Source organism: Pristiophorus japonicus, chromosome 10, assembly GCF_044704955.1.
Source record: "Pristiophorus japonicus isolate sPriJap1 chromosome 10, sPriJap1.hap1, whole genome shotgun sequence".
NCBI lineage: Eukaryota > Metazoa > Chordata > Chondrichthyes > Pristiophoridae > Pristiophorus > Pristiophorus japonicus.
The window spans coordinates 153,528,898-153,543,515 of NC_091986.1; the positions used below are offsets into that span (position 1 = coordinate 153,528,898).

Below are 14,618 nucleotides of genomic sequence, written 5' to 3' on the forward strand. Positions count from 1 at the left end.
CTGCTGCTGATTGACCACTAACTGTTTATTGATAAAGTGACGTCCTTTTCTATTTACAAATGTTACTGGCTAGTGTTCCAGTGCCCTAATGGCCACATATGTACAGTCTATAGCATGCTGCTTCCGCTGTTTACATACGAAATAGGAACAGGAGTAAGCCATCTAGCCCCTCGAGCCTGCTCCGCCACTCAACAAGATCATGGCTGATCTGGCCGTGGACTCAGCTCCACTTACCCGCCCGCTCCCCATAACCCTGAATTCCCTTATTGGTTAAAAATCTATCTATCTGTGATTTGAATACATTAATGAGCTAGCCTCAACTGTTTCCCTGGGCAGAGAATTCCACAGATTCACAACCCTCTGGGAGAAGAAATTCTTTCTCAACTCGGTTTTAAATTGGCTCCCCCGTATTTTGAGGCTGTGCCCCCTAGTTCTAGTCTCCCTGACCAGTGGAAATAACCTCTCTGCCTCTATCTTGTCTATCCCTTTCATTATTTTAAATGTTTCTATAAGATCACTCCTCATCCTTCTGAACTCCGAGTAAAGACCCAGTCTACTCAATCTATCATCATAAGGTAACCCCCTCATCTCCGGAATCAGCCTAGTGAATCGTCTCTGTACCCCCTCCAAAGCTAGTATATCCTTCCTTAAGTAAGGTGACCAAAACTGCACGCAGTACTCCAGGTGCAGCCTCACCAATACCCTGTACAGTTGCAGCAGGACCTCCCTGCTTTTGTACTCCATCCCTCTCGCAATGAGGGTCAACATTCCATTCGCCTTCCTGATTACCTGCTGCACCTGCAAACTAACTTTTTGGGATTCATGCACGAGGACCCCCAGGTCCCTCTGCACCGCAGCATGTTGTAATTTCTCCCCATTCAAATAATATTCCCTTTTACTGTTTTTTTTTCCAAGGTGGATGACCTCACATTTTCCGACATTGTATTCCATCTGCCAAACCGTAGCCCATTCGCTTAACCTATCTAAATCTCTTTGCAGCCTCTCTGTGTCCTCTACACAACCCGCTTTCCCACTAATCTTTGTGTCATCTGCAAATTTTGTTACACTACACTCTGTCCCCTCTTCCAGGTCATCTATATATATTGTAAACAGTTGTGGTCCCAGCACCGATCCCTGTGGCACACCACTAACCACCGATTTCCAACCCATTTATCCCGACTCTTTGCTTTCTGTTAGCCATCCAATTCTCGATCCATGCTAATACATTTCCTCTGACTCCACGTACCTTTATCTTCTGCAGTAACCTTTTGTGTGGCACCTTATCGAATGCCTTTTGGAAATCTAAATACACCACATCCATCGGTACACCTCTATCCACCATTCTCGTTATATCCTCAAAGAATTCCAGTAAATTAGTTAAACATGATTTCCCCTTCATGAATCCATGTTGCGTCTGCTTGATTGCACTATTCCTATCTAGATGTCCCGCTATTTCTTCCTTAATGATAGCTTCAAGCATTTTCCCCACTACAGATGTTAAACTAACCGGCCTATAGTTACCTGCCTTTTGTCTGCCCCCTTTTTTAAACAGAGGCGTTACATTAGCTGCTTTCCAATCCGATGGTACCTCCCCAGAGTCCAGAGAATTTTGGTAGATTATAACGAATGCATCTGCTATAACTTCCACCATCTCTTTTAATACCCTGGGATGCATTTCATCAAGACCAGGGGACTTGTCTACCTTGAGATCCATTAGCCAGTCCAGCACTACCCCCCGAGTGATTGTGATTGTCTCAAGGTCCTCCCTTCCCACATTCCCATGACCAGCAATTTTTGGCATGGTTTTTGTGTCTTCCACTGTGAAGACCGAAGCAAAATAATTATTTAAGGTCTCAGCCATTTCCACATTTCCCATTATTAAATCCCCCTTCTCATCATCTAAGGGACCAACATTTACTTTAGTCACTCTTTTCCGTTTTATATATCGGTGAAAGCTTTTACTATCTGTTTTTATGTTTTGTGCAAGTTTACTTTTGTAATCTATCTTTCCTTTTTTTATTGCTTTCTTAGTCATTCTTTGCTGTCGTTTAAAATTTTCCCAATCTTCTAGTTTCCCACTAACCTTGGCCACCTTATACGCATTGGTTTTTAATTTGATAGTCTCCTTTATTTCCTTAGTTATCCATGGCTGGTTATCCCATCTCTTACCTCCCCTTCTTTTTCACTGGAATATATTTTTGTTGAGCACTATGAAAGAAAGAGCTCCTTAAAAGTCCTCCACTGTTCCTCAGTTGTGCCACCGTTTAGTCAGTGTTCCCAGTCTACTTTAGCCAACTCTGCCCTCATCCCACTGTAGTCCCCTTTGTTTAAGCATAGTACGCTCGTTTGAGACACTACTTCCTCAGCCTCAATCTGTATTACAAATTCAACCATACTCTGATCACTCATTCCGAGAGGATCTTTTAGCGCGCTGTTTAGCATTCCTGCTCTCGCCCTGGACTTGAAAATTTCATTCACTTTGCATCCAATTTCCACCTTCCCTCACATTCACATGATCCATTTCTGACTCTTCCCTTCCCTTCCTTGACTTCTCTGTCTCCATTTCTGGGATTAGGCTTTTGACCAATATCCACTGATCATCATACGCAGTCCCTCGGAATCGAGGAAGACTTGCTTCCACTCCTGCAGTGAGTTCTTTGGTGGCTGAACAGTCCAATAGCCACAGACTCTGTCACAGGTGGGACAGACGGTCGTTGAGGGAAGGGGTGGGTGGGACCGATTTGCCGCACGCTCCTTCCGCTGCCTGCGCTTGACCTCTTCACGCTCTCGGCGTTGAGATTCGAAGAGCTCAGCGCCCTCCCGATGCACTTTCTCCACCTAGGGCAGTCTTCGGCCAAGGACTCCCAGGTGTCAGTGGTGATGTCGCATTTTATCAGGGAGGCTTTGAGGGTGTCCTTGAAATGTTTCCGCTGCCCACCTTTGGCTCGTTTGTCGTGAAGGAGCTCCGCATAGAGCATTTGTTTAGGGAGTCTCGTGTCTGGCATGCGAACTATGTGACCTGCCCAGCGAAGCTGATCAAGTGTGGTCTGTGCTTCAATACTGGGGATGTTAGCCTGGACAAGGACACTGATGTTGGTGCGCCTGTCCTCCCAAGGGATTTGCAAGATCTTGCGGAGACATCGTTGGTGATATATCTCCCGTCCATGCCTCTGAGCCATACAGGAGGGCGGTATTACTACAGCCCTGTAGAACATGAGCTTGGTGGTAGATTTGAGGGCCTGGTCTTCGAACACTCTTTTTCTCAGGCATCTGAAGGCTGCACTGGCGCACTGGAGGCGATGTTGAATCTCCACATCAATGTCTGCTTTTGTTGACAAAGAAGCTCCCGAGGTATGGGAAATGGCCCACGTTGTCGAAGTCTGCGCCATGGATCTTGATGACTGGGGGATAGTGCTGTGCAACGAGGACAGGCTGGTGGAGAACCTTTGTCTTATGGATGTTTAACGTAAGGCCTATGCTTTCATATGCCTCAGTAAATACATCGACTATATCCTGGAGTTCAGCCTCAGAATGTGCGCAGACACAGGCGTCGTCCGTGTACTGTAGCTCAACGACAGAGGTTGGGGTGATCTTAGACCTGGCCTGGAGGCGGCGTAGGTTAAACAGCTTCCCACTGGTTCTGTAGTTTAGTTCCACTCCAGCGGGGAGCTTGTTGACTGTGAGGTGGAGCATGGCAGCGAGGAAGATTGAGAAGAGGGTTGGAGCGATGACGCAGCCCTGTTTGACCCCGGTCCGGACGTGGATTGGGTCTGTGATGGATCCGTTGGTAAGGATCGTGGCCTGCATGTCGTCGTGGAGCAGGCGTAGGATGTTGACAAGGTTTTGGAGTCATCCGAAACGGAGGCGGACGCTCCATAGACCCTCGCGGTTGACCGTGTCAAAGGCCTTTGTACGGTCAAATAAGGCCACATAGAAGGGCTGCCGCTGCTCCCTGCATTTTTCCTGCAGCTGTCGCGCTGCAAAGATCATGTCCATTGTGCGCCGTAGGGGACGAAATCCGCACTGTGATTCTGGGGGGAGCTACGGTCGCAGGGAGAAGACAATTGAGGAGAACTCTAGCGACAACTTTCCCAGTGGCTGGTAGCAGGGAGATTCCCCTGTAGTTGCCGCAGTCGGACTTGTCCCCTTTTTTAAAGATGGTCACGATCACTGCATCTCGGAGATCTCCCGGCATGCTCTCCTCCCTCCAGCTGAGAGAGATGAGGTCATGTATCCGCGCCAACAACGCCTCTTCGCCATACTTTAGCGCCTCAGCAGGGATTCCATCTGCTCCCGTAGCCTTGTTGTTCTTGAGCTGTTTTATGGCTTTTTCTACCTTGTGCAGCATTGGGGTTTCACTGAGGTGGTGGCGGTTCGCATGCTCGAGTCAAAGGCAGAGTCTCGATTGACGAGTTCTTCGAAGTGCTCCTTCCAGCGGGCCCTGACAGCCGTGGTGTCCTTGATGAGTGTTTCCCCGTTCTTGGCCAGCAATGGGATGGGGCCTTGGGAGTTTCGACCGTAGGTAGCCTTGACTGCAATGAAGAATCCTCGCATATAGTGGCTGTCGGCTAGTTGTATCTCCTGTGCTTTCTCCATCCACCACCTGTTCTTTAGCTCCTGAGTTTTTTGTTGGACCTCAGCCTTGAGCCATCTATAATGTTGCTTTGCTGCTCCCGAGTTGGATTGTTACTTGAGGCTCAGAAATGCTCTGCGCTTGTGATCTATTAGTTCTTGGATCCCCTGATCATTTTCATCAAATCAGTCCTAGTGTTTTCTGGTTGAATGACCAAGTGTCTCTTCACAGGCACTGGTTATGAAGGCCTGGAGGGCAGACCAAGCACTGTGGGCATTCAGCATCTCAGTGTCATCAAGGCACGCCAGGTTAGCTGTGAGGCGCTGGCTGTATAGGGTTCTCTTAGCTGGGTCTTTAAGTGCCCCGGCATTGCCTTTTTTGCGGCACTGCTTCTGCTGTCCCCTCCGCTTTGGGGCTATGTTAATGTCGATGATGGATCGGATTAGGCGGTGGTCCATCCAGCAATCGTCAGTTCCTGTCATGGCGTGGGTGATGCGCACATCCTTGCGATCCCTGGCTCGGACGATGACATAGTTGAGCAGGTGCCAGTGTTTGGAGCGAGGATGTTGCCACAATGCCTTGTATTTGTCCCTCTGGCGGAACAGGGTGTTGGTGATGAGGAGTTCATGTTCTAGACATTTTGTCAGGAGTAGGGTACCGTTGGAGTTGGCTTTCCCTACCCCCCCTCTGCCAATCACGCCTCCCCAGAGGGCTATGTCTTTGCCGATCCTGGCATTGAAGTCACCTAGGAGGATCAATTTGTCGCCCGTGGGACGCAGGACAGGGATATTTCGAGGTTGGAATAAAAACTCTCCTTGGTCTCATCCGTTGCATCGAGTGTTGGGACCTGGGGGTACTTGTGCATGAAACACTAAAGGATAGTATGCAGGTACCGCAAGTGATCAGGAAGGCCAATGGAATCTTGTCCTTTATTGCAAAGGGGATGGAGTATAAAAGCAGGGAAGTCTTGCTGCAGTTATACAGGGTATTGGTGAGGCCACACCTGGAATACTGCGTGCAATTTTGGTTTCCATATTTATGAATGGATATACTTGCTTTGGAGGCAGTTCAGAGAAGGTTCACTAGGTTGATTCTGGAGATGGAATTCAGAAGAATGAGAGATGATCTTATCGAAACATATAAGATTATGAGGGGGCTTGACAAGGTGGATGTAGAGACGATGGGGGAGATTAGAACTAGAGGGCATGATCTTAGAATAAGGGACCGCCCATTTAAAACTGAGATGAGGAGAAATTTCTTCTCTGAGGGTTGTAAATCAATGGATTCGTTGCCCCAGAGAGCTGTGGAAGTTGGGACATTGAATAAATTTAAGACAGAAATAGACAGTTTCTTAAACAATAAGGGGTTATAGGGAGCAGGCAGGGAAGTGGAGCTGAGTCCATGATCAGATCAGTCATGTTATTGAATGGCGGAGCAGGCTCGAGGGGCCGTGTGGTCTACTCCTGCTCCTATTTCTTATGTTCTTATGTATTTCCTGCACCTCTACTCTCACTCCTTCCCCTCCCTCTCAGAGCCATGTCAGGGTTCTCCTTGTCCTCACCTTTCACCCCACCAGCCTCCACATTCAACGGATCAATCTCTGCCTTTCCGCCACCTGCAGCATGACTCCATCACCAATCACATCTTCCCCTCCCCTCTCAGCTTTCCAAAGTGACCGCTTCCTCTGTGACACTCTGGTCCATTCCACAGTCACCTCAAGCATCCCCTCCCCTTTCCACGGCACCTTCCCATGTAAGTGCAAGCGATGCAACCCCTGCCCTTTTACCTCCTCCCTTCCCACTATCCAAGGACCCAGGTGAAACAGCGATTTACTTGTATTTCTTTCAATTTAGTATACTGTATTTGCTGCTCACGATGTGGACTCCTCTACATTGGGGAGACCAAGCGTAAATTGGGTGACCGCTTTGCTGAACTCCTCCGTTCAGTCCGTAAGTGTGACCCTGAGCTTCCGATCGCCTGTCACTTTAATTCTCCACTCCACTCCCACTCTGATATCTCCGTCCTCGGACTCCTGCACTGTTCCAATGAAGCTCAACGCAAGCTCGGGGAACAGCACCTCATCTTTCGTTTAGGTACTTTACAGCCTTCTGCACTCAACATCGAGTTCAACAATTTCATAGCATAGCCTCTGGCTATCTTTGGCTCCCTTTCTCTTCCCCCCCCCCCCCCCCCCCCCCCCCCCATCTTATGTTTTTCTTCTTTTTTTTCTCTCTAATGGCAGCTGGTCATTACTCTGACATTCAGACCCCATCCAGATTTTCTAACTTCTGTCATTACCATTTCAATTTGGCCCATCATCCCTTTTGTCTCTATAATCTCTCTGCCTTCCACCCTACCACAGACCCTCCCTTTTGTTCTTTCTTCCCCTCCCCCTCTCAGTGCTTAAGTATGTGCTCTTTTCGAACATTCAGCATTTCTGACGAAGGGTCGTCGACCCGAAACATTAACTTTGTTTTTCTCTCCACAGATGCTGCCTGACCCGCTGAGATTTCCAGAATTTTCTGTTTTTATTTCAGATTCCAGCATCCACAGTATTTTGCTTTTGTGTACAGTCAAGCATGCCCTGCATGCAATTGTAGCCTGCCACTGCTGAAAAGGCAGAATCTCTGTTCTGTTCACTGCTGAGGTCAGTGGGGAATTGGCCCTGGTGACAGGGGCATTAGTGACCTGCTTAATGCAGTTGTTATCTACTGATTGGGAGAGGCAGCTGATTTCACCAGTAGCAGACTGAAAGGATCCAGATGTGTAAAAATGCAAGGCTGTGGTTACTTTGAGGGCCACTGGCAGAAGGTCCTGTTGCAGGTGGTTCCAGCGGTTTTCATTAGCCTGCCTTGAAAAGTACAGCCACCTCCTGCACTCCTCCTCAGATAGGTCCAAGCAGACGACTTCTTGGCCCATAAACCATGTGTACTGTCTCTCTGAGAAGCCCAACTGTTGTTGGTGGTAGTTTCTGAGGCTGCTGCTGCTACTCCACTTCCAAGTCTTGCTCCATCCAAAACAGAAGGTAATAATGGCTCCCTTAGTAAGTAGAGAAAGCTGATTAAGGGTTGTAAGGTAAGGCAAAAAAAAGTGTTGTTATAACTATCTGGAAGCTGGGAACTCACATCTCAAACCAGACAGCAAAAGTGCCTACGATCCAATGAGCTGCAACTGTGACCCCGCATCCCCCCCTTTTATTTTAATAGTGTTTCTGGAACTATCAGCCAATCCTGCTAGGTTTTCCTGTCTGGTCTGGGACTGGCCATGGCATTCGTGATTATGGGTTAAAATGCATCGGGAGTGGGTATGATATCATTGGATTGCAGCTTTTAATTGCCTGGCGTGGGTGCCTGACCTGAAGCCAAAATCTGATGCATTAAAATGTTAGCGAGTGGGAAGCCCTTGGACCCAATCTCACCAAGCTGGCAGGGTTAAAATCGATCCTCGTATTTTCTCTTGGGTAACAAATGTGTGTGTCACCACAATTGAGTGGTGAGAATGTGGAACTCACAACCACAGGGAGTGGTTGAAGCGAATAGTATAGACGTATATGAGGGAGTAGGGAATAGAGTGCTATGCTGATAGATATAGATGAGGAAAGATAGGAGGAGGCTCAAGTGAAGCATAAACATCGGGATAGACTGGTTGGGCTGAATGGCCTGTTTCTGTGCTGTGTATCCTATGTAATCCTATATAATAATTTCTTCAGTCAGAAATAGGAGGTGGAAATTAGATTAAACGGAAACTACTTCCCTAGACTTTTATTCCTCCTTTACTAGTTTCACTTTCACTGGAAAAGAAGGGCATAAGTATATTTTTCCATTAATTGTGTTTCTCTTTTAATTTTTTAGGCTTCTAACCAGACATCAACACCTTCACCAACACCTGTAAAAGAGCTGAAAAATAAGGCATTGTTGTGCAAGCCTTTGACCCAGACAAAAGCTACTTACTGTAAACCTCATATGCAGTCAAAATCCTGTCAAACAGGTATGAATTTTCACCTTCCACCTGCGATTGACCAGAGTGCCGGGAGGGATGTTAATTAGGCCCAGCTGTTCAAATCGGCCGGACCTCCCATGAAAACTCTCGGGAAGGAAGATTTGCCACATTCTCCTGGCTTTTGCTTGGCAGTGATGTATTTGCTTCATGGGTTCTTTACTTAATAGTAACGTGTTGCTATGAATTCTTAAGAACTAGTTGGTTTATTTCAAAGGTTTAACAATCAAACTATAGGTCACCAGTTCATCCACTAGGCTCACAACTGCATACCTCATCGTGGATGACCTAGACCCAATTGACTGGGGTTTTATTGAGTCTTCGTTATCACGTGACTGGCTAAGCCACTCATAATACAACAGCTCTACAACAATTTTGAGCATAACTTTAAATCAAGTGCCCCCATTTGATAAAGGCACTGGAACCCAAAAATTTCCAAATAAAACTTTAAAGGAAACTTAAATCAAATTAAAATTTGGTTGCCGGGGGTAATGATACACTACCAATCCCTCCGGTGCCCCCCTCTCGCAGAAGGCCGTGAGCGTACCGCTGTGCACTGCGTGCTCCATCTCCAGGGACACCGTGGCGCTAACGTAGCCGCGGAAGAGAGGCATGCAGTCGGGCTGAATGACCGCCCACTGCCTGGACCTGTCAATGGCACAATGGCTCTACAAAATTGTGAGCATACCCACAGGTACATATAATTCAAAAACTTTCTTATTAAAATCTTACCACTTAGTAATAATTTTGAGCAACTGGTTGAGGTAAATCTGCTCAGCTGCTGACTGACGCTGTGTACTTAGAATCATAGAAATTTACGGCACAGAACGAGGCCATTCAACCCATCGTGTTTGCGCCGATCGAAAAAGAGCTATCCAGCCTAATCGCACTTTCCTGCTCTTGGTCTGTAGCCTTGCAGGTTACGGCACTTCATGTGCATATCTAAGTACTTTTTAAATGTGATGAGGGTTTATGCTTCTATCACCCTTTCAGGCAGTGCATTCCAGACTCCCACCGCCCTCTGGGTAAAAAGATTTCTCCTCAACTCCCCTCTAGTCCTTCTACCAATTACTTTACATCTATGAGAGTAAGCTTTCAGGGAACATAAAAACTGATTGCAAAAGCTTCTATAGATACGTGAAGAGAAAAAGATTAATGAAGACAAATGTAGGTCCTTTGCACTCAGAATCAGATGAATTTATAATGGGGAACAAAGAAATGGCAGACCAATTGAACACATACTTTGGTTCTGTCTTCACTAAGGAAGACACAAATAACCTTCCGGAAATGCTAGAGGACCGAGGGTCTAGCGAGGAGGAGGAACTGAAGGAAAATCTTACTAGTCAGGAAATTGTGTTCGGGAAATTGATGGGATTGAAGGCCGATAAATCCCCAGAGCCTGATAGTCTGCATCCCAGAGTACGTAAGGAAGCGGCCCTAGAAATAGTGGATGCATTTGTGGTCATTTTCCAACATTCCATGGTCTCTGGATCAGTTCCTATGGATTGGAGGGTAGCTAATGTAACCCCACTTTTTGAAAAAGGAGGGAGAGAGAAAACAGGGAATTATAGACCTGTTAGCCTGACATCAGTAGTGGGGAAAATGTTGGAATCCATTATTAAAGATGTAATAGCAGCGCATTTGGAAAGCAGTGACATGCTCGGTCCAAGTCAGCATAGATTTATGAAAGGGAAATCATGCTTGACAAATCTTCTAGAATTTTTTGAGGATGTAACTAGTGGACTGGACAAGGGAGAATCAGTGGATGTGGTGTATTTGTACTTTCAAAAGACTTTTGACAAGGTCCCACACAAGAGATTGGTGTGCAAAATTAAAGCACATGGTATTGGGGGTAATGTATTGACGTGGATAGAGAACTGATTGGCAAACAGGAAGAAAAGAATCGGAATAAACAGGTCCTTTTCAGAATGGCAGGCAGTGACTAGTGGAGTACCGCAAGGTTCAGTGCTGGGACCCCAGCTATTTACATTATACATTAATGATTTAGACGAAGGAATTGAATGTAATATTTCCAAGTTTGCAGATGACACTAAGCTGTGTGGCAGTGTGAGCTGTGAGGAGGATGCTAAGAGGCTGCAGGGTGACTTGGACAGGTTAGGTGAGTGGGCAAATACATGGCAGATGCAGTATAATGTAGATAAATGTGAGGTTATCCACTTTGGTGGCAAAAACAGGAAGGCAGAATATTATCTGAATGGTGACAGATTAGGAAAAGGGGAGGTGCAACGAGACCTGGGTGTCATGGTACATCAGACATTGAAAGTTGGCATGTAGGTACAGCAGGCGGTGAAGAAGGCAAATGGCATGTTGGCCTTCATAGCGAGAGGATTTGAGTATAGGAGCAGGGAGGTCTTACTGCAGTTGTACAGGGCCTTGGTGAGGCCACACCTTGAATATTTGTGTACAGTTTTGATCTCCTAATCTGAGGAAGGACATTCTTGTGATTGAGGGAGTGCAGCGAAGGTTCACCAGACTGATTCCCAGGATGGCAGGACTGACAAATGAAGAAAGGCTGGATCGACTAGGTTTATATTCACTGGAATTTAGAAGAATGAGAGGGGGTCTCATAGAAACGTATACAATTTTGGCGGGATTGGACAGGTTAGATGCAGGAAGAATGTTCCCGATGTTGGGGAAGTCCAGAACCAGGGGTCACAGTCTAAGGATAAGGGGTAAGCCATTTAGGACCGAGATGAGGAGAAATTTCTTCACTCAGAGAATTGTGAACCTGTGGAATTCTCTACCACAGAAAGTTGTTGAGGCCAGTTCATTAGATATATTCAAAAGGGAGTTAGATGTGACCCTCACGGCTAAAGGGATCAAAGGGTATGGAGAGAAAGCAGGAATGGGGTACTAAAGTTGCATGATTAGCTATGATCATATTGAATGGTGGTGCAGGCTCGAAGGGCCGAATGGCCCACTCCTGCACCTATTTTCTATGTTTTCTATGTCTCTGTTTTCTATGTGACCGCCCTTGACATCAAAGCAGCATTTGACCGAGTGTGGCATCAATGAGCCCTAGTAAAACTGAAGTCAATGGGAATTGGGGGGGAAACTCTACGGACTGGAGTCATACCTCACACAAAGGAAGATGGTTGTGGTGGTTGGAGGTCAATCAATACAGCCCCAGGATATCACTGAAGGAGTTCCTCAGGGTAGTGTCCTAGGCCCAACCATCTTCTGCTGTTTCATCAATGACCTTCTCTCCATCATGAGGTTAGAAGTGGGGATGTTTGCTGATGACTGCACAGTGTTCAGTGCCATTCACAACTCCTCAGATAACGAAGCAGTCCATGCCCGCATGCAGCAAGACCTGGACGTTCTGCGGCGAGTGTCTCACCTCATGACTCCCCAAAGCCTTTCCACCATCTACAAGGCACAAGTCTGAAGTGTGATGAAATACTCTCCACTTGGCTGAATGAATGCAGCTCCAACAACACTCAAGAAACTCAACACCGTCCAGGACAAAGCAGCCCGCTTGATTGGCACCCCATCCACCACCTTACACATTCACTCACTCCACGTGTGCAGTGTGTACTATCTACAAGATGCACTGCAGCAACTCGCCAAGGCTTCTTCGGCAGAACCTCCAAAACCCACGACCTCTACCACCTAGAAGGACAAGGGCAGCAGGCGCATGGGAACACCATCACCTGCAAGTTCCTCTCCAAGTTACAATCCTGACTTGGAAGTATATCGCCATTCCTTCATCGTCACTGGGTCAAAATCCTGGAACTCCAGCCCTAACAGCACTGTGAGGAGTACCTTCACCACACGGACTGCAGCGGTTCAAGAAGGTGGCTCACCACTTCCTTCTCCAGGGCAATTAGGGATGGGCAATAAATGCTGGCCTTGCCAGCATCGCACACATCCCATGAATGAATAAAGAAAAGAATGCTCCCTTGTTCTTGACCTCTCTGCTTAGGGAAATAGGTCCTTCCTTTCCATTGTATCTAGGCCCCTCATAATTTTATACACCTCAATTAAGTCTCCCCTCAGTCTCCTCTGTTCCAAAGCAAACAACCTCAGCCTATCCAATCTTTCTTCCTTGCTAAAATTCTCCAGTCCTCGCAACATTCTCATAAATCTCTTCTGTACCCTCTAATACAATAACATATTTTCTGTAATGTGCCAGAACTGTATACAGTACTTTTTCTGTGGCCTAACTAGTGTTTTATGCAGTTCTAGTATAACCTCTTTGCTCTTACATTCTATGCCTCAACTAATAAAGGAAAGTATCCCACATGCTGTCTTAACCATCAAGGGATGGTTTTTTTAGACCAATATGTCGAGGAACCAATTAGGGGGGAGGCCATCTTAGACTGGGTGTTATGTAATGAGAGAGGATTAATTAGCAATCTCGTTGTGCGAGGCCCCTTGGGGAAGAGTGACCATAATATGGTGGAATTCTGCATTGGGATGGAGAATGAAACAGTTAATTCAGAGACCATGGTCCAGAACTTAAAGAAGGTTAACTTTGAAGGTATGAGGCGTGAATTGGCTGGGATGGATTGGCGAATGATACTTAAGGGGTTGACTGTGGATGGGCAATGGCAGACATTTAGAAACTGCATGGATGAACTACAACAATTGTACATTCCTGTCTGGCATAAAAATAAAAAAGGGAAGGTGGCTCAACCGTGGCTATCAAGGGAAATCAGGGATCGTATTAAAGCCAAGGAAGTGGCATACAAATTGGCCAGAAATAGCAGCGAACCTGGGGACTGGGAGAAATTTAGAACTCAGCAGAGGAGGACAAAGGGTTTGATTAGGGCAGGGAAAATGGAGTACGAGAAGAAGCTTGCAGGGAACATTAAGACGGATTGCAAAAGTTTCTATAGATATGTAAAGAGAAAAAGGTTAGTAAAGACAAACGTAGGTCCCCTGCAGTCAGAATCGGGGGAAGTCATAACGGGGAACAAAGAAATGGCGGACCAATTGAACAAGTACTTTGGTTCGGTATTCACGAAGGAGGACACGAACAACCTTCCGGTTATAAAAGGGGTCGGGGGGTCTAGTAAGGAGGAGGAACTGAGGGAAATCCTTATTAGCCGGGAAATTGTGTTGGGGAAATTGATGGGATTGAAGGCCGATAAATCCCCAGGGCCTGATGGACTGCATCCCAGAGTACTTAAGGAGGTGGCCTTGGAAATAGTGGATGCGTTGACAGTCATTTTCCAACATTCCATTGACTCTGGATCAGTTCCTATAGAGTGGAGGGTAGCCAATGTAACCCCACTTTTTAAAAAAGGAGGGAGAGAGAAAACAGGGAATTATAGACCGGTCAGCCTGACATCGGTAGTGGGTAAAATGATGGAATCAATTATTAAGGATGTCATAGCAGTGCATTTGGAAAGAGGTGACATGATAGGTCCAAGTCAGCATGGATTTGTGAAAGGGAAATCATGCTTGACAAATCTTTTGGAATTTTTTGAGGATGTTTCCAGTAGAGTGGACAAGGGAGAACCAGTTGATGTGGTATATTTGGACTTTCAGAAGGCGTTCGACAAGGTCCCACACAAGAGATTGATGTGCAAAGTTAGAGCACATGGGATTGGGGGTAGTGTACTGACATGGATTGAGAACTGGTTGTCAGACAGGAAGCAAAGAGTAGGAGTAAATGGGTACTTTTCAGAATGGCAGGCAGTGACTAGTGGGGTACCGCAAGGTTCTGTGCTGGGGCCCCAGCTGTTTACACTGTACATTAATGATTTAGATGAGGGGATTAAATGTAATATCTCCAAATTTGCGGATGACACTAAGTTGGGTGGCAGTGTGAGCTGCGAGGAGGATGCTGTGAGGCTGCAGAGCGACTTGGATAGGTTAGGTGAGTGGGCAAATGCATGGCAGATGAAGTATAATGTGGATAAATGTGAGGTTATCCACTTTGGTGGTAAAAACAGAGAGACAGACTATTATCTGAATGGTGACAGATTAGGAAAAGGGGAGGTGCAAAGAGACCTGGGTGTCATGGTACATCAGTCATTGAAGGTTGGCATGCAGGTGCAGCAGGCGGTTAAGAAAGCAA

General features: G+C 46.5%; 1 protein-coding gene across 2 annotated transcripts in view; it reads left to right on the forward strand.

Annotated features, from left to right (window-relative positions):
- The window catches only part of zmym2 (zinc finger, MYM-type 2), a 172,936-nt gene that overhangs the window by 102,229 nt on the left and 56,089 nt on the right, over positions 1–14,618 (forward strand). For both annotated transcript variants that reach the window (XM_070892189.1, XM_070892190.1), the window contains exon 15: positions 8,425–8,560. In XM_070892189.1, coding sequence (XP_070748290.1) covers positions 8,425–8,560 — 136 coding nt within the window. The remainder of the gene's footprint in view (positions 1–8,424; positions 8,561–14,618) is intronic.